This window comes from Strongylocentrotus purpuratus, unplaced genomic scaffold, assembly GCF_000002235.5.
Source record: "Strongylocentrotus purpuratus isolate Spur 01 unplaced genomic scaffold, Spur_5.0 spur5_scaffold_3, whole genome shotgun sequence".
NCBI classification, from domain to species: Eukaryota; Metazoa; Echinodermata; class Echinoidea; order Camarodonta; family Strongylocentrotidae; genus Strongylocentrotus; species Strongylocentrotus purpuratus.
In genome coordinates, this window is record NW_022145609.1 from 4,181,714 (window position 1) to 4,201,927 (window position 20,214).

Below are 20,214 nucleotides of genomic sequence, written 5' to 3' on the forward strand. Positions count from 1 at the left end.
TGGAGAAAAAGTTTTATGAAACAGGGCCCAGAATCATGAGTCTAATATAGGTATTTTGTGTAATTACTCAGTCCATGCATTTCATACAAAAATGTATAAAAATCCATTTTCCACCTATATGTATAATGAAGTTTTGCATGGTATGGGTCAAGGACTGTCAGATTAATCCACAAAGTACCTCAAAATACCTCAAAATATGAGTATTCCAAGGCACTTGTCTGTAAAAGTATACAACTATAAAGGCCCATACTAACAGAGTATACAACTATAAAGGCCTATAGACTAAGCAATCATTATTTTTTTTAATTAAGTTATGAAAAACTAATAAAAATTCAGCTACAGAATATTTCTAACATTTACATGCACCTAACAAATCTTATCACTCCTAAAATCCTTTTCTAAGTATCCTATTCTAACTAAGTATCCAGTTTGCGATGTTGAATACTAGTGTGTGTATGTCTGTGATGTTGGTCTCAAAGAAACGATTATTTTGTACCAAGTATACCATGAACCATCTTCAAAGGCATGAATCACTATTACAGATGAAGACCTGGCCCTTGTTAATGAAACGACCATTGCAGCAATTGGACTGGAAGAACTTTATTTAAAATTTAATTTAATTAAGGAACTTTACATAACTATCCTGATCTAAGGAGACATGAACGAACAAACCATTAGAATATATATCTGTTTTAACCACAGTACAATATTAACTTCAAACAAAGTTTACACTCGAAAGCCAGTGAGGCATTAACATTTTGGGTGCTTTCTTCAACTCTCTGCAAGGTCACTTGTTTACCACACGTGCACAAAATGATAGAGACACCACTAAACAACACGATTAATTGTGCATCATGATTTTGCAAAATTAAAATAGATTAATCTTGCACTGGACATAGTTAAATAATCTTGAAAGCCTTTGGTAGGCCTATATCTATCCCATAAAAGAATAACATTGGCTAACATGTGGCAAAGGGACGATATCTGCATCGCATATAAATAGTATACATTATATGAGGTAATGTTATTCTGACCATCAGAAAATGGTGAACTTGTGCTTTACTTGTATCATATTGTGAAAAAGAATTATGTTTAAATGTCTTATTCTTGTCAAGATAAGTAGCATTAGTAAGGGACATCAAAAGGCCTGTCATACACTTTTAGAAAGAGTTAGCACCTTTCTGTCTCTTGATAGACAAATCATAAAGGCCCAAATTCACAAAGAGGTTTAAATTCAACCCATGGTTTAAATCTTAATTTACATAACCCATAAGCGCGACACAGACAGAGGTCCAATATAAGACGCGCGCAAGGCAAGCAACGCTTATTTTGCACTAATTTTTAAACCATGGGTTAAGTTGAACGTCCTTTGTGGATTCGGGCCCTAGTGTTTACATCACAAGAGTGGGCACCTGCCATTATTGCTTGATAAATAGTTTAAACTAGAGATCCATGTCACAACTCATCATTTCTGCTTCCTCCCAGTGCTTTGACTGCAGACTTCATTGCTTCAGTCACTGAAAGGGATAAATGAGAGAAAAGAAAAGATATCAAAATAGAGAAACCATAATTGGAAAATGACATTTAAAGCTGACTATATGACAAAGATTTGACAAGTGGCAATACGAGGGCAAAAAAAAATAGAAAGAAGTTGTTACACTATTTAATAAATTGGAAATGAAGTAAGGGAACCCAAAAGATCATAATTGATATTTTTCATAAAAAGGTAATTATATGACAAAGATTTGAAAAGTGGCAATAAGAGGGAAATAAGATTTAGAAAGAAGTTGTTACACAATTTAATAATTGGAAAAGAAGTAAGGGAACCAAACAAAAAGAAAAGGCATTGAGTTCCTACCTACATTAGCACTACCAGGGGATCTTAATTATTTGTACCTTACTTGTAGAATTCTCAACTTTGTTTTTGCAGATTTGAATTTGAAGTACATGTACATGTACATGTATGTTCAGGAGATGTAAATCATTTTGAAAGAATGATTTGGCTGAGCATGCAACCAAGCATATTATTTTGTTGTACCTGTCTCTATCGAAACGTTGGGTGGGTGGGGGAAGGGGCTACATATTACACCCCCCCCCCCTCTAATCCGGCAGATCAATATCTATAGGAAGTGTGTTATATAACCTACTATACATATACATGTATCACTCATGACTAGCTGTACATACCCATTAGAGCATTTGAATAGAAGTACTTGTATTGGGGATTTCCTAACGTGTTGATTAGGTCAGGTTGAACTACGCCATCTGAGTTTAGAAAGAGTATACGAGGAATGTATCCACCGTCGGGTTGAAATTGAGACCCTTCAGGTTCCTCGTCATCCTGGGGAAGATAACCATCATAAAACATCACAATGAAAGTTTGATCTCTTAACCCTTTCAGTACCATCATATATACTTCTATCAACTTCAGCTCCAACTTTGTCAACTCCCAAAGTAAATCTTTTGATCCACTGGCCCACAATTTTAGAAACAAATCCCCTGCATTTTTGAACAATATTAATTCCCTTCACTTCTTCAACAACAAAAAATAAACACATACCAATTTAACTTCATGTACTTAAAGTGTACCGATAACCAAAACATATCTTACTCGTGATGTAACAGGTTCCAAGTCGCTCTATTGAATTCAAAATATAAGCTTCAAATATTATTTCTACAAAGAGATATTATAGTTTAAATACGTTCTCAGTAAAAAGCCAACACACAATTATGCACTCGCATAGAATAGGGTGCGCATGAAACCCAAGTGTGACTTATATTCTGTGTGAACCTTTTATGCAGGATTTTATGTTATCCTTTATTGTTATTATTTATTATCCTTTACCTGTGTATACACTTGAGGATAGTGCCTCGTATCATTTGAAATTACTATTGTCATTATTCCTAGCATAAAATGTTCAAAATAAGGGGCTCAAGGCAAATCTGAATACACATTCACATTCTAGTTTCAGATTGGCTAAAAATTTCATCCATGATACGTGAACATATTTTCAAGAATCCAGGCTAACTCGGCTCAAAGACAAGTCGGCCCAGCTGCAAAAATGGTCAGTTTTTTGTCATTTTACCCTAACCCTAACTCTAACTCTAACCCTAACCCTTAACCTACCGGGTAACCCTAAACCTGCATAAACTGACCGATTTTGCAGCTGGGCCGAGTTGTCTTTGAGCCAAGTAAGCCGGACTCCGTTTTGAACTACTGAGATATCATATTATATTATATATATATATATATATAGGATTTTAAAATGACAACTCACCTCTACGTTGACCATCACAAAGTCACTGCTTAATTTAAGTATTTCTTCACTGGCAGCAAACTTGGGTTTTAATGCTACATGGTGAAGACAGGAAAGGAAAACAGAGAGATATCAATGTGTGGAACACAATGCAAAGTGTCACAATGGGATAACATTCATCAGGATAAGAAGCAATCATCACTTTACAACAGGGCTCTGCACTATTTTTTTCCATGCGGGGTCCCCCCCCCCCCCCCACTCAGTGTTATTTAGGGTACGCATATGCATGTTCCCTTCTTTTGAAAACACCCCCCCTAAGTCTGGTGTGTAAAGTCAATACGGGCCAGATTTTTGTGTACTACGAGCCGGACTTTGGTGCGTGAAAAGTATCCCCTTTACCGGACATTTTGGTAACACGCATGGTATCACGCATGGTATATGTACGAGGCTAGGATCCCATGACTTAGATTGTAAGTAGCCAAATATATCAGTCTAGCCACTGTCAGTATTAAGCTATATTTGGCAAGTTTGATGATTATCAAGTTAAGGGTATGAATAATTTAGTTGTTAAATTAAGGTCTCAGAGTAACAATAAAACTTGGAAGGAGAATTGCATCAAAGCATAAAGTCCTTTGGTCCAGGGCTCTCTTAGAGGCTTCTGTTTATTTTGTTAAGATAATCTTGATCTGGTTCAATCTGAGCCATATTTGGAAACATTTCCAAACAAATTCCATGACTAATATTTCATGAGTAATGTTTGTTGAGAAGGATTTGGACCTGTGTGTGTGTGTGTGTGTGTGTGCGTGTGTGTGTGTGTGTTTGTGGGTGTAAATTGATTCTTACCGACGTGATATGATTATGGGACCAACCTTTAACGTCACCATCCGAAAGACTTTGCTTATTTTCGTACCAAGGTATGCTTGACCCAGTTTGTAGGCAAAGAAAGCATGCCAAGTGAATGTTCCGCTAGATCAACTCACATCTCATAAAACATGTCCATTTAAAATTCAAACCTGTTGCTGTTACAAATTAAAAGCCAACCTGTTTCCACAGGTCCATTTTGCATAAGTCACTTCAGATTTGTCAAAAAGTTTTCTAATACACATCTAGAGCTTTCCTGCTTCCTCTGTCATTTGATCTCAAATGAAGAATACAAGATTATTAATTCACCTTTACATGCTCCACACCAAGTCTTGTGAATGACCAACATCATAGGTTTGTTGCTGAAAGAACAATATTATTAGAGATCACATGGTAATATACACACATACATACCTACAGATCCGGGCTAACTCAGACCCGGGGACAACACCGCCCCGCTGCAAAAACTGTCATTTTTTTGTCATTTTACCCTAACCCTAACTCTAACCCTAACCCAAACCCTAAACCCAACCCTAAAATTGCAAATACTACTGTAATCGTTTTTGCAACGGGCCCAAGTTGTCCTGGGTCTGAGTTAGCCCGTCCCCATACATACATGTACATACATAGTTTTGTGCTTTGGCTCAAAAACTTTAATATTCCTGGGTCCATATCAAATTCAGTACATATCAGCATTAGGCTATATACTTAGCATTTTTACTTCGCTAAGAAACTCCAATTGCATCTGAGCATTTTACTTTTAAAGCAAGCCGACTGCAAGGTAAAATAATTACTGACAAGCATTGTGATGTCACACGGTTTCTCCAAATTTATGAACAATAAACCCATCGCATCATATGCACCCTTATATAATTGTGCGCAGCATTTGATTACCTTGTATGAAAACTACATGTATATGCCCGCCAATCAGGCCCTCTAAAATAATTGGTCTGCTAGGGAGGCTTATCCAACACACGTAGATCACAACACCTGGGCTCAAGAAATGTTTTAAGTTGGCAAAACATGTATGTTTAAGTTTAAAATCAATACTCCACACAAATTGGCATAATTTTAACTATAGGATATATGTTAAGTCCATGAGTTTTTATTTCAGAAAATTATTTATTTCCTACTGGAAAAGTACACCAATCAGCATCACCCATTTGAAAAAGAACAAAAAATAATGTATTTTTTTAATAAGTGAAGTATGGGTTTTAACCAAATTGAGTAAGCTACTTATCATCATAAACTTACTTCTCTTAGGCTAGCTTCAATCCATCTTCAAAGGTAACCCAGTCATATTGTTCTCCTAAACCTGTTAAAGGAAAAGAAAACATTTATCTCAAAAGTGCAGGCTTTTTTCTTCTATTTTTTCAGATATAAAACGTGATTTTGAAATTGAACAACAATAACGATTACTGTATAAAGGCGAGCGCGGGGGTGAAGCTAAATTCAGCACACTCCCTGCACAAGCCGAAGTACACTAAACTAATCAATAGGGACTTTTAGATTTGCGTGGACTGATACGTGTGACTTCCATTCACGGCAGTGCATTAAAAGGACGTCGACCGTAGCAATCCCCGTTGTCTTTGTGCGAATCTAAAAGTCCCTAATGTCAATTGATGACGTCATCATCCTTTATGCGCAGTAACAGTTTAAACTACGGCTGCAGGAATTTCAACACAGGGTGCAACTTCGACCAACAAAATGCTGGAAAAAAGACATCTAAATGCATTATGCAGTCAAGCCTAGGCTTAATTTTCAAGTATAAATGTGTAGTCGTGATTCAGCCCGAGCCCCTATTGTCGTAAAGTGAGCGTCAACATTGAGCTGCGAAATCAGTCATAGTCATGTATTTGTGTTTCCGGCAAAACCAATGTTGCAAACTTTTTGTGATTAGTTAGAAACCAATTCCATGACAGTCATATCTTGCTTCACAAAACCATGATAAGCGACAAATTCGGCTAAAAACCTAATCTTTGTCACGATCCATCAGATTTTATCCTAAATCAACAAAAGAGATTAGAAAAATGAGAATTAATTCGAAAGTACAAAAAGGTGTATTCTTTGCAATTTTTATAACAATTATTATTTTCAGTTGGCCCATAATTTGCCCGTAGAATACCTATCCCGGTGCCAGAAATTGACCCATATAATTATTCTGCTCAATTTGTTGTACCAAATTAGAAGGAAAACTGAAATGCTAAATACCTCCCGAAATGCAAATGTTACTCAAGTAGTGAAGCATCAAAATAAAACCACGAAACCACACTTTCAAATTGACAAACCCCTGGAATGACGGGCATGGACGTCATTTGTTCCCTCTTTAACATATCGCGGTGTATGCAGCTGAAAATACAATGGCGTCTAATTTCGTTTACATGTGATGGATTCCTTTATTTTTTTTATCGCCGCATTTTTCATCAAAATAATACCATGCGCCCGGTTTAGAGTGAGGCAATTGAATAAACATTTATCCTGACGGTAAGTGAAGCAAAAGAAATAACTGAAGAGAAGATGACAAAACAGGCATTGAAAATGTGTGAGATGTCATGGGACATCGTCTGCTTGTCCAAATCATGTTAAACATGATTGTGAAGTCAATCATCTCAGTAACTTTCGGAGAGCTCTTCAGGTGATATGCCAGGGCTGTATTTAAGCGTTTTGTAATTGATAATAATCATTACTTCGAATGTTTCCAAGCATTGAATTCTGATAACCTGTCTAATCAAAGTTACACCTTTGCAATAATGACAATAAAATTAGTTTTTTTAATCAATGAACCTTCTCTTTAAAGGTCCATGCAATTTCTTTGAAATTAATTAGAAGGAAAACTGAAATGTCAAATACCTCCCAAAATGCAAATGTTACTCAGGCAGTGATAGCATTTTACACCATTCAAAAAGGGATTTGAAACCAATTCTGCTAACTAAATTATTTTGATTGTAAATACACATAATGTAATAGGGGTTAATGAACAATGAAATAAACCACAATTTCAAATTGAAGAAACCCCGGAATGGGAGCATGGACGGCATTTGTTCCCCCTTTAAAGGGATTGGGTTTTTTAAATCAATGAACCTACTCTTTAAAGTTCAATGCAATTTCTTTGAAATTAATTTCTATTTGATTGCCCTGCCATCAGCTTTATCGCGAGAGACTTGATGACAGACTAACATCATGGATTCAGTTCCGGGTACAAGAGGTATACAGACGGCATCTGACTAGGAAGGCATTTGTGGATATTCACACTGAATGTCGGGTGAGAGTCCACCGTAAGCGGATTGCTAGCTGATTGAGAAATTGGAAGTTGGAAATCGGAGTGTGAGATGTGGATGTTGCGGAGAACACTGGAGAAAATGGCAACATTCAAAGTTCTGAAACTGTTTTTATCAACTCTGTCGCTTTTCGTCTGTTTTCCGATATTGATACAAGGTAACAACATTAATAATAATAGGCATTTCCATTGCGCCGTCTATCTAGATAATACTATTCCGAGGCGCATTTTATTATTAACCCGGCTTTAGCCTAGCTGCCGTTTTTACAGCGCTCCAGCATTTCAAGGAATTAATTCCTGCCAGGTACCCATTAACATCACCTGGGTTGAGTGTGGCAAATGTAAATGTAGATCAATGTCTTGCCAAAGGACATTAGCGCCGCGGCGGACTCGAACCGTTATTATTATTAGGTACGTTATTATCATCAATTCAAATGCATTTTGGTGTGTGAGTGTTTGCGTACTGGGGTGATCATGACTGAGTCGATGATTTTATGGAATGTCATCATGGTAATGCGAACATATATATATATATATATATATATATATATATATATATATGATTCCTTTTTTAAGGGGCAGTATTCCTGTCAACAAAGACAATGTTTCCGTTTTAAGCCGATCCTTGTATATACAAGTGACTAAAGAATATAAAAATAAGATTATGATTTGTAGCTCTTATGCATAACGTAACTTGGGAATAGCAACAATATTTTACTGAGGGCGTCATTAGAGAGACATTTGGAGTGAAAAAATTAGTCATTAAGTAGACATTGTCATTAGGAGGACAATTTGGTGTCCGCTTAACGTTTTTTTACAATTTATTTCTCATAGAAGGCCCAATTTTGTTATATATCTCTCTCTCTATATATGTAATTTTACTAAAGGCGTCATTGGAGGGACATTTGGAGTGAAAAAATGAGTAGACATTAGGGTTGCGGTTAAGTTTAGGTTTAGGGTTAGGGTTAGGTTTAGGTTTAGGGTTAGGTTTTAGGGTTAGGGGTAGGGTTAGGGTTACGGTTAGGATTTTTATGATGTCCACTTAATGTACCATGTAGGGTTATATATATTACACCCGGTTGTAGGACAATTACCCCCTGAGCAATCACCCCAGAAAAATTACCCCCCGGAAAACTACCCCCAAAGGACAATTACCCGCTGGGATATTACCCCCCGGATAATCATCACCGAGGACAACTAACCCCAAGGACAATAACCCCCCTGAAATTTACCCCCCCCCCCCCCCGGAGAATTACCCCCCCCCCCCCCGAGGACAATTATCCCGCGAGGACAACTACCCCCCGAGGAAAAATTACCCCCCTAGGACAAATACCCCCGAGGACAATTACCCCCTAGGACAATTACCCCCCCCCCCCCCCCCGATAACAACTACCTACCGATGACAATTACCCCGATGAAAATTACCCCGAGGACAGCTACCCCGTGGACAATCAGGATTCAATAGCAAAAGACGATCTGACACATTGAGAGATGGCTACGAGCCCATAAGATCCCCTGCATGAACCCATATCCGTTCAAATACTATAGCACGTTGTCTTCCTTGTCACGATATCATCAACCGCACTGGCGTTGAATAAATTATAATAATAGGGAAATGTGTTGTAAGGCCAGTGCGGTTGCTGATTTCCACGAAGGATGTAAGTTTTAGGTAACTGTCCAGCGCTTTGCAAAATGCATAGAAATACATTTCTCTGGAGCAGCGTTATTCTAATTTTTGTAAGTCACGGTACCCTCTTAAGAAATGAAGAGTTTTTCCCAAATCCCAAAGTCTTAACAGACTATTAATTGTGCATGATTCTGGCACTCGTCAAGTGCTATGCACACATGTATGGGCACATTTAAGAATAAACAGGGGAAGATATTTTCAAACTGGTAAAAAATTTGTTTGTAATCCATACACTATAAATGATTTAAAATACTTTATGCGGGCACCTTGCCGCTGAATGTACATAAATCAAAAGTGATATATTCGGTCATGACCTTTATACACGAATATGAGGATATTCGGGCCTCTCGTTGCCCTTATTTGCCTTGCTGTCAAAATATCGCGAGGAAGGAAGACACTTCAGTATCTTCAAAATTTTATTTTCTCATGTAATTACATAATTTAACCGTTTCTGATATTTGCTTTTTTTTACAAAATCAACGTTTTCCAATTCATTCTCTTGCGGCACCCCGGCTAAAAAACGCTGTGCTGGAGTTACAAAATCAAATGAGATGAATTATCAGAAAGCGGATATTTATTTCCTTTTGACATGGCACCGTACTTATAACTTGAAGGCAATTTCTATTTCAAAATAATTTAACGTACAAGAAAACATATTATACTTCAGCATGACAGCAGAAATAAATAGATAACGTGAAGAAAACCTTATTGAAAAAAAAATGAAGGTTAATGAAATTTTCTGTAAATAGCAATTTGGAGATAAGCTTGCATTATACGTCACAGTGTTATAAATTCCTCGGGGTGATTGTCATTGGGGGTAGTTGTCCTCCGGGGTTTTTGTCCTCGGGGGGGGGGGGGGGTTGTCCTCGGAGGGGGAAGAGGTAGTTGTCCTCGGGGGTAGTTTTCCTTGGAGGGTAATTGTCCTCGGGGGTAGTTGTCCTTGGGGGTTATTGTCCTCTGGGGGTAATTGTCCCCGGGGGTTGTTGTCCTCGGAGGGAATTGTCCTTGGGGGTAGTTGTCCTTTTCCGGGGGTATTTGTCCTTGGGGGGTAATTGTCCTCTGGGGTAATTCTCCCCCGCCCCCCCCCCCCCCCCCCACTCCGTGAACGGAGGGATACCATGCGTGTTACCAAAATGTCCGGTAAAGGGGTACTTTTCACGCACCAAAGTCCGGCTCGTACTTACAGCAAAAAGACTTTACACACCGGACTTAGGGGGTGTTTTCAAAAGGAGGGAACATGCATATGCGTACCCTAAAAAACACTGAGTGGAGGGGCCGGGAATTATCCGGGGGGGGGGGGGGTAATTCTCTGGGAGGTAATCGTCCTACGGGAGTAGTTTTCCGGGGGGTAATTTCCCGGGGGGTGAATGCTCATGGGGTAATTGTCCTGATATGATTACACCCGACTTATTCTGGGAATAAGGGTTTTGACACTTTAAAACCTATGCAGTTTATATATTTATTGAACCTTACAAAACCGCCATGTACAATGAAATTGTGAAACAAATTACGAATGAAAAGCATACAACAGAATACGCTTAAAGCGTATCCTAAATTCACTCGTGCAAGTGAAATTGTTCTGCACGTCGGAACAAACAACCTGGTAAACGATGACCCGAGCATGTTAGTGACACAGATTGAATCTCTTGCCGATCAGATCTTAGTGAAATGCCCTACTGTCTTAACGATCGCTCTGAGTTCAATAATCCCCCGAAAAACTTTCCAAAAAGAGCTTGAATGGAAAACGTATGAGGCAAACTGGTTACTGGAACAGCTAGCCGCTAGAAGCGGATGGAAATTCATTGAACATGACGCCAAAGATCCTGAAAAGCAACTCGCAAGCGACGGCATCCACCTTAATGCTGAAGGTGTAAGATTAATTAGGTGGGCTGTATCTAATACAGACCACCTTATAATTTTGTTAAAATTGCCTTTATTATTATTATTATTTATTTATTATTTATTTTTCTTATTTCGACCCACTTTTTTGTGTTCAAGATAATTTGAAAATGGCTCAATCAAATATCTTAAAATTTAACACACATATGTATAGGCATATTCACAAAACACAGCAAATTTTTCGACCTTGACCTTGACTGATGACGTCATCTAGGCGCCATTTTGTGAAAAATTTTGAAAATCAACTTATGATCATATCTTCATAACCAAAAGTAATATCTCATTCATATTTATCATGATCAAGGTCAATATCAGTCCGGTCAAATTCAGGTCAAAAAACGCGCGCGTGCGCGTACGTCCGCGCGTCATTACGCGCGCAAAATTTTTAAATGCTCGAAATCGTCTTAAATTTTTTTTGCATACGTTTCAGGTCATTTTAAGCATTTTATAAAAAATCGCGCCCGCGCACGAGCATGCGCGCGCGTTTTCGCGCGTTACACCATTACACAACATAGAATCGCCATTTTTTTTTCTTTCATGATATTTCTCATATTTTTTCGAGGAATTTGATACCATGTTTATCTCTTTATGACCATTAATAACAAGATGAGCGTCAATTCAAGATAAATGACAGTGCGCGCGAGCGCTTTTAATACATAGCATATATGGGAAAAAACATGCCTATACAAAATTCATTATAGCTCTTTGGAATGAACCGTGACCTTCAATTTTTGTTCATATTTGGATAGAGTATGAGTTGGAGATATGATTCCATGTCTCATTTGGCCATTAAGTGTATCGTGACATCATCATAATGAGCTTCAAACTAAAAATAGGAATTTGCATATTATGACGTCAGCATATGTGGAAAATTGATTGTATCTCTGTATATATTGATCAATTTTCTTCCAAATTTCGATATGTTGTAGCTATGATAATTGTCTACAAGTTAAACGATAACCATTCTTCATTTTGATGACGTCATTAGAGTGAAAATTTCGATTAAAGGCCTCATGTCAAAAATGACACAATTTGCATGTTATGCCTATAGAAGGTGATTTTAATTCACGTTATGAATCTACATTATATTGTTTTTTAAGAATTTTAAAGCAGTATCTCGCTTATTTTTGCTCTATTTTGTCTCAAATTTTAGTTGACCAGCCCACCTATACTTGTTCCAAACAAGTATTATATGTCTAGTTTTTCTTAATTCTCGCCACTTTTTTGTTAGCAAGATAACTTGAAATTGTCTGAATCAAATCACTTGAAATTTGGCAGACATATGTATAGGCATATAGAGAAATGACAATAATGTTTTCAACCTTGACCATGACTGATGACGTCATCTAGGGGCCATTTTGTGAAATTTTCTGAAAATCAACTCATGATCATATCTTCATAACCAAAAGTAATTTCTCATTCATATTTATCATGATCAAGGTCAATATCAGTCCGGTCAATTTCAGGTCAAAAAACGCGCGCGTGCGCGTACGTCCGCGCGTCAGTGCGCGCGCAAAATTTTAAAATGCTCAAAATCGTCTCAAATTTAATTTGCATGTGTTTTAAGTCATTTTAAGCATTTTATAAAAAATCGCGCACACGCGCATGTGCGCGCGTTTTCGCGCGTAACACCATTACAAAACATAGAATCGCCATTTTTTTTTCTTTCACAATATTTCTCATATTTTTTCAAGGAATTTGATACCATGTTTATCTCTTTATAACCATTAATAACAAGATGAGCGTCAATTCAAGATAAAACTCTGTGCGCGCGAGCTCTTTTAATACATAGCATATATGGGCAAAAACATGCCTATACAAAATCCATTATAGCTCTTTGGAATGAGCCGTGACCTTCAGTTTGTTTTCATATTTAGATAGAGTATGAGTCGGAAATATGATTCCATGTCTCATTTGGCCATTAAGTGTATCGTGACATCATCATAATGGCCTTGGAACTCAAAATACGAATTTGCATATTATGACGTCAGCATATTTATGGAAAATTGATTGTATCTCTGTAATTATTGATCGATTTTCTTCCAAATTTCGATATGTTGTAGCTAAGACAATTTTCTACAAGGTCAGTTGTCATTATTTTTCATTTTGATCACGTCATCATAGTGAAAATTACGATTAAAGGGCACATATCAGAAATTTCTTAAGTTGCGTGTTATGCCTATGGAAGGTGAATTTCGTTCACATCATTAATCTACATGACATTGTTTTTTAGCAGTATCTCGCTTATTTTTGCTCTATTTTGTCTCAAATTTTAGTGGACCAGCCCACCTATACTTGTTCCAAACAAGTATTATATGTCTAGTTGGGTATGTGATCTCAGATCACGTAAATGGAGTTTCTCACCCTAGAAACATTTACCGGTGCTCCCGCTAAATTTTGACAAATTTCAAATAGCGCCTACGGCCGTACAATGGTAGCTGCGACCATGGAAATCTCAGAATATGTAGTTGTGATATATAATTTCAAACGGGAATAGCTAATCGGTCTATTTTAGTTACGAAACATTGTTGTAGAGCTTAATTAATATCTTGACCTTGAGAGGGAGCTATACAACATAAAGAGTTTATTATTTACAATTTCATAACTTAAGACTCGATTTCAACCGCGACAATGATCACTAAATATTGTAGGATCGCATATGCTTCCAATATGTTCATTTGAACCAGATTCATGACCATATACCAAAACTTTGTATTAGCCTACCGTTAAATTAAGTCACGGCAAATCATCCCAGGCGCATGATCAGTATGCGGATGTAACAGCTACTTCAAAACGTGATGGTGGACATGGAACTACACCAATTCCATCTATAACTATGAATAATAGGCCAACAATGACCATGAACAGTTATACCGGGTGCTATAACTGCGGTGAAACGAATTACATACAGAGAAATTGTAGATATGAAACTAAATTAAAGTGCAATTCCTGTTTTCAATATGGATTTCAAGCTAACTGCCCACATCCGTCTTTGAGCACCCCCCCCCCCCATTACACTCATCCGGTGGCATTCCTCATCCTTATACAGTGCGTCCCAGAAAAAGAAAAAAACGAGAATTATCGATGTTTTATTTAATCACAATTATAATTAATAAATGACATATATCTGTAAAGCTTAGATCCTTCTCTTTCATTTGATGCAACTCATATGATGCATATTTCACGCATGAGGGATTAAAAGCAATTTGAAGAGAGGAAACCAAAAAGTCATTTGGCGGACGGTATCTGAATTTCAAAGGGAAAATCACATTTCTAGAAGGTTCATTTTCTGCCCTTTCATATGAAACCTCAATCAGGAGAAATGAGCCAGAAATAACAAAGTTCTGTTTGTTTAAAGTAATGCTTGCATACTGCATCTTCTTCAACATGTATTGACCTGATTCTTACTACAAAAAAAATTCATGATTTGCATGTTAATAGTGGCGTTCTTCAGATCTCTTTAAGTGATCATTACATGATATATACGTGTGTAAATTGTTAAGTAAATAATTCTGGTTACAAAATAATTCTGGTCACAAAATGTCCCGTTTCAGAGCATAAACAAAATTTGAGTTTAAAGGTATAAAGACAAGTATTGGAAACGCCCCAATTTCAAAAAATGAAATGGAAGCTCTCATTACCAATCATGTGAAAGAATATGTTTTGACTAATACATGATGATAAAAAATTTGCTGGGAAACCGCCTTATAATTCATATATTTGGTAAATTTGTTTCTCTCATGGTCTGTGAGAGATATAGGATAGTCCCATATACATCTTTCTGTGTATAGTGCTTGCAACTTTACGAAGAATGGGCCAAATTTCTTATCATTTTGATGATTCCAGAACCTTGCAGATGCTAGATGCTAGATGATCAACCTTTTCTGATCGATTCCATAACGTTTCTTTCACAATGCAATCGCATGACCATAACTGGTCTTTACCTTTAAGGAATTTACGATGTATTAAAGCTGTTGTGATAGTCATGTAAAGGATTACAACCTACAAACGGAAGTTCCATGTAATGACATTTGGTTTTCCTGGATGAATGCATTTTAAAAAAATGGGTAACAAACATGCACCCATTACATATGCTCATGTTAAGAATAGATATAACCCGTGGATAACACCAGACATTGTAGCCTCTATGAACATAAGAGATTATCTTAAACGAAAAGCTAAATGTGACGTTTCCTTCAATGAATTTCGTAAACGAAGGAATACTGTACTGAGTGATGTTCGCAAGCAAACGGTATTAAATTTCAAAATAACCCCTCAAAAACTTTGGAGTGAACTCCATCGAGCCACTGGTCATTCAAAATATGAAAATAATGCTCATAATAACTTAAATTCTGATGAACTGAATGATTTTTTTCATTAATAATAATATTGGCCAGAAGATCACGAACTCTCTTCAGGAATCATTATGCTGGAGAAATCCAAAGTATCTTTATGAATTTAAATTTATTGAAATTTCGGAAGATGATGTTTTGAAACTGTTAAGAAAACTCCAAACAAAAACAATTTAGATATATTAGACATTGACAGCAAATGACTAAATATTGCTGCACCATTTTTATTAAAAAAACTAACCACTATTTTCAACTACTTATTAAAGAATAGATCTACCGACTGGAAATATGCGTGTGTCACTCTTATCTGCACTGTCGCTCATAAAGGTGGATTTTATTTATTTTTTTATCCCAATTCATGGAATTATTTTAAAAATAATTTTGAAATAATAGATCTAGATAATAGTATACATTCTCAGATTTTATTGAATAATAATTTGCCAATGTGTGTTTTGCGTGACTACTAAAGCATGTGTATGCTACTATGCTTATCAACTAGGGGATCTACGCCCTTAAGTCATAAATGACAGTAATGAGAATTAATGCCCCACAAAGGGGCACTAATATAGCACATCGACACGGTTTTGATCCTGGGGTCTCACAGTTACGAGGCCATTGCTTTGTCACTGAACCATGAATGTACGCAGCAGGGGCTAGGGTAGGGGGCAGTTTCCATAAATATAAAAAAAAAACAGAAAATGCAATAAATTTTCAATAATTTATTGCATTTTACCCCGGTCCCCAACATAAACAAATACTCTGGACGGCCATGCATTATGGCTCAAGGCATGGGCACACAGATTTGATTTGATTACATATGCGCCTATTAACTAGGCGGACTTAGTTATTTTCACAACTTGTTCATATCTGTGTTATATGCTATGGCTCCTAACGATTAGGAGCCAGAGCATATAACACTGAGTTCCCATAGGACATATATTTATTCAGATGTTCATATCTCAGCCAATACTTAACATATTAAATTGGTTTTCGACATTTGGGCATTATTTCTGATGCTCTTTCGGAAAATGAAGGAAAAATTGAGAAATTTAACCCAAAAAAAAAGATTTTTATGACGTCACAGCTTCGGTACTCTATAGCTCCTAAGTCGATTTGACAACCAATAGTCATTATTTTCCCACTTGGAGACATTTTCAAGCCCCACCTTTTTTAGGGCAGTTCTAAATTAGTATTATCTTTTAAATGCCGTTGGAATTTAACGTTTTCATATTTTTGGCCTGCAAATGGGACATAGTACAGGTAAAGACCAGTATTGGAAAAGCCCCAATTTAAAAAAAAAATGAAATGGAAGCTCTTATTACCAATCATGTCAAAGAATATGTTTTGACTAATCCAATCCAAAATATATTTGATATAGCGCCTTTTCCTTGCAGTAACAAAGCGCTGCACACACGCTCCACAATGTTTGGGCCACTTAAAAACAAAAGTTAGACCCTTCTCAGTGATCAGTGAAGTATATGTAGGCTGGTAATAAAGTAATTTCTAGCAGAATAGATGTGACTTGAGTAGTTTCTTGAACTGGTCAACAGATGAGGCCGTCTGCACAGCATTGGGTAGTTGGTTCCACAGTTTTGCAGCAACCGATGGAAAAGACAATTCACCAGCACGTTTCTTAGAGAGACACTGAGTGAGCCAGATGGATGATAGTACAGGAGCCAGGGGGGTCAACCTAGCTGGGAAGGAAACCAATTTTCATGTGCACAGATGTGAAGATCGCATAGCTCCACATAACAAATTGACCGTCTGGCATGTTCTAAGTGGTGGGTGTGGCCAGGGGGACGCCCCCCACCAAAAAAGTGGCCCTTTTGACGACAAAATAGTATTTTGTAAATAACATTTTAAAGAAACCTTGAACCACTTTGGGTTTGGTGTCATATGAAAGAGAGTTAAATTATCCACATTTTGATACCAATTTTAAAGAATTTGGGATTAATTAAAATCGCAAATTTAAGTAAAAAACATGATTTTTGTGATTTTTTTCGAAAAATTAAATTTAATCAAAAAACATTATTTTCCATAAATCAAAATCGGAAAATTGAATATTTTCAAAACTTTCCAGGAATTGGCTTATGTACAACGACAATATCCTGTGCGAAGGAGAGGTTTATATATCGTTTCAATAAAAAGTTATAGCAATCCAAAATTATGGATTTGATTTCCACAAAAACAACATTTTTGCCCACATGTGTATAAACTGTATGCATATACGTGTGTATTAAGGACCTGTTTGGTGTGTTTACATCGAGTTTTAAAGATAACTTTGAACTAAAACCTCTAATCACCATGTATTTGGTGTCAAAAGATGGATAATTAAAATACTTCATTCTGATAATAATTTTAATGAGTGATGTAGTGTTCGAAATATAAATTTTGAGCCAAAAAGGTGCTTTATTGTAGATATTCCTCTGGTTTTGGCCAGTATATCGGTATATTAACTGGACAAGTGATTGGACATTTAGTAGGGCAGAAAGTTCAAAGGATTTAAAGCGCTGAGTGCAATTGATCAGTTCCTCTCCTGTACTCTGGGATGTTTCAGGAAATGTGGACATTGGCAGTTCCCTCCCCCCCCCCCCCCACGACCCCCACCCGCCCCCTTTCGGTCGTTTGTCATAATCTTGCCCATGACCAAGAAAAGTTAGTGCATCGATCAACATGAATATAATATAATATTATATCGCCATGTTTGGTTTAATTGTTTATTTTGCCTGACTACAAACACGTGTATGCTTGTAAGCAACCAATACTCTGCATAATCCCTCATGTGATTAGTTTAGAATGACATAAATCTTTCTCATGAAATAGTTTCGGCTAGGTATGCAAAGTTATTTTTTCTCTGGATTACAAGTAATTCAGTACAAATATCGAAGGAACATTATGAAACAACTTGATTCGATTGAATCTCAGTTTTAATCTTTGTTTGTTTCAAAGAGGAAGTTTCACAACTACTATTGAGATCAATTTGAAAAAAAGGAGGAAATAAAAGAGGAAAGATATCAAAGGTATCAAAATATGCTTATCTGACCGTAATTAAATGCCTAAAATCCCTTGACTTCCGGTGGCTCTGCCCCTGGACCCCACGCCAATTCGTGACCTGCCATTGTCACAAATAAGGTATAAAATTATGCTGATCTGACAGTAATTTATTTTTCAAAACCCCTGAGCCTCCTGGGGGCTCCACCCCCTGGACCCCACGTCAATTTGTGACCTGCCAGTGTCACAAATAAGGTATAAAATATGCTCATCTGACGATAATTTAATGTATAAAAAACCCTGAGCTTCTTGGGGCTCCGCCCCTTGGACCCAACACCAATTTGTGTCCTGCCAGTGTCACAAATATGGTATAAAAATATGCTCATCTGACCGTTATTTATTGCCCAAAACCCCTGACCTTCCGGGGGCTTCGCCCCCTGGACACCACGCCAATTCGTGACCGGCTAGTGTTACAGATAAGGTATAAAATTATTCTCAACCGACGATAATTTGATGTATAAAACCCCTGAGCTTCTGAGGGCTCTGCCTTTCTTCTTTCTCTTTTTTCTTTCCCTTTCTGCCCTGGGGAAAAAATGTGTAAAAACACACTAATTTTACCCTTTTTTTAGGAGTTTGGCCCTCCATCCTCCCTGGCGCTCAAGAGGGGGGGGGGGGGGGAGGGGGGGGGGGAGGAGGGGGGGGGGGGGGGGGGGGGGGGGGGGGGGAGGAGGGGGGGGATGCGATTTTTTTTCAAATTTTTGAGGGCCAACAAAAATAAACTAGTGCTCTCTTCCCCCCCCCCTCCCCCACTGAGCGTAATATTGGCCTGCACGATTTTAAAATTTCAGCACACTAAATTTCAAATTGATTTCAAATTTGGGCCCCCACCCCCAAGAAATCCTGGATCCGCGCCTGTATGTACCATATACGATCCAACTCAAGTAGGCACAATATTTCTGGCAAATTATTTGGTACGTAAATGGACATAAATTATGCATGATATGGACTAACTCCAGGAAGCTCCGACGCCGGCGTCGGAGCTTCCTGGAGTTAGATATGGACATGTTTTAATATTGCTTTATTTTTTATCTCAGATGGATTTTTCCTTGATGTTGAAAACATTCTGTGTTGCGTTGTGATATTGCCTTTAGAAATACAACTGTTAAAGGCGTTGCATAAAGCATTTAGTTGGACATTGTTTTGCAAATTTTAATAACCCAATAACAATAATTACTGTACAGGCCTAGGTAAAGATAGGTAGAGTTCGAAAAAGATTGTCATTGACTTTTACAGTAGCACAAGACTTAAGTTAAATCGTAGGGTATATAGCTCTTAATTTTTATCGTATTCATATCAGGAAGGAGTGCTAGAAACGGACATTTAAACCTAAGTACAATTTGCCTTTCACATTAGTCCCGCAAGGTTTCTCTCAACAATCTATATCTAGCATCAAAGGGCGTCTGGCAGTCACTCTCCACCATTTAAATCGTGTGGCAATGGCCATTTGTGTATCGTTGGCCTGTGGCGAATATTTTCATATAGGTTCCATTGGAGTTTCCTTTCAAGCTGATCTAGCTCAATATTGAGGTTGGGGTATTTTAGGGACGTCTGACAGACACCCCACCCAGGCGCGCTGGAAGCAGTTTGGGATTGGGGGAGGGGGCAAACATTCAAGGGGGCTCACCTTTCAGGGGCAGTGGCGTAATGAGCAAAAATGTTTTTTGGGGCAGAAGAAAAATCTGCACCACCACCACTCTTACACGTTACATGCCGGCCCCGCGGAACGTTTTTCACAGTAGAGTATTAACGATCAGGTAGAGCGGAGCGAGTACAGTGTAAATTGGCATGGTGTCCAGTGTCTTTGCCCCGGCGGGGTCAAGGGGCGAAGCC

General features: G+C 37.6%; 2 protein-coding genes across 2 annotated transcripts in view; one reads left to right on the forward strand and one right to left on the reverse strand.

The window, feature by feature from the left end:
* Window positions 1-305: 305 nt before the first annotated feature.
* On the reverse strand, window positions 306-4,510 carry LOC115928720 (thioredoxin domain-containing protein 12-like). The gene is made up of 4 exons (XM_030996556.1): window positions 4,428-4,510; window positions 3,279-3,352; window positions 2,188-2,341; window positions 306-1,517 (listed from the first exon to the last, which is right to left on the reverse strand). Exons 1-4 carry the CDS (start codon window positions 4,468-4,470, stop codon window positions 1,456-1,458), a joined length of 333 nt encoding a protein of 110 aa, XP_030852416.1. The 5' UTR covers window positions 4,471-4,510; the 3' UTR covers window positions 306-1,455.
* Window positions 4,511-9,010: 4,500 nt separating this feature from the next.
* LOC105440366 (tyrosine-protein kinase receptor Tie-2-like) overlaps window positions 9,011-20,214 on the forward strand; it is a 28,680-nt gene continuing 17,476 nt past the window's right edge. The window contains exon 1 of the mRNA XM_030996633.1: window positions 9,011-9,053. Within this exon, the coding sequence (XP_030852493.1) occupies window positions 9,011-9,053 (43 nt within the window). The remainder of the gene's footprint in view (window positions 9,054-20,214) is intronic.

Bases quoted from the DNA above. Each gene is read 5' to 3' on its own strand.
- LOC115928720 (XM_030996556.1), bottom strand. From the start codon at position 4,470: ATGATGTTGGTCATTCACAAGACTTGGTGTGGAGCATGTAAAG. The intron at 3,353-4,427 runs GTGAATTAATAA...TTCACCATGTAG, and splicing joins TTGGTGTGGAGCATGTAAAG to CATTAAAACCCAAGTTTGCT. The intron at 1,518-2,187 runs GTATGTACAGCT...TATCCCTTTCAG, and splicing joins CTATTCAAATGCTCTAATGG to TGACTGAAGCAATGAAGTCT.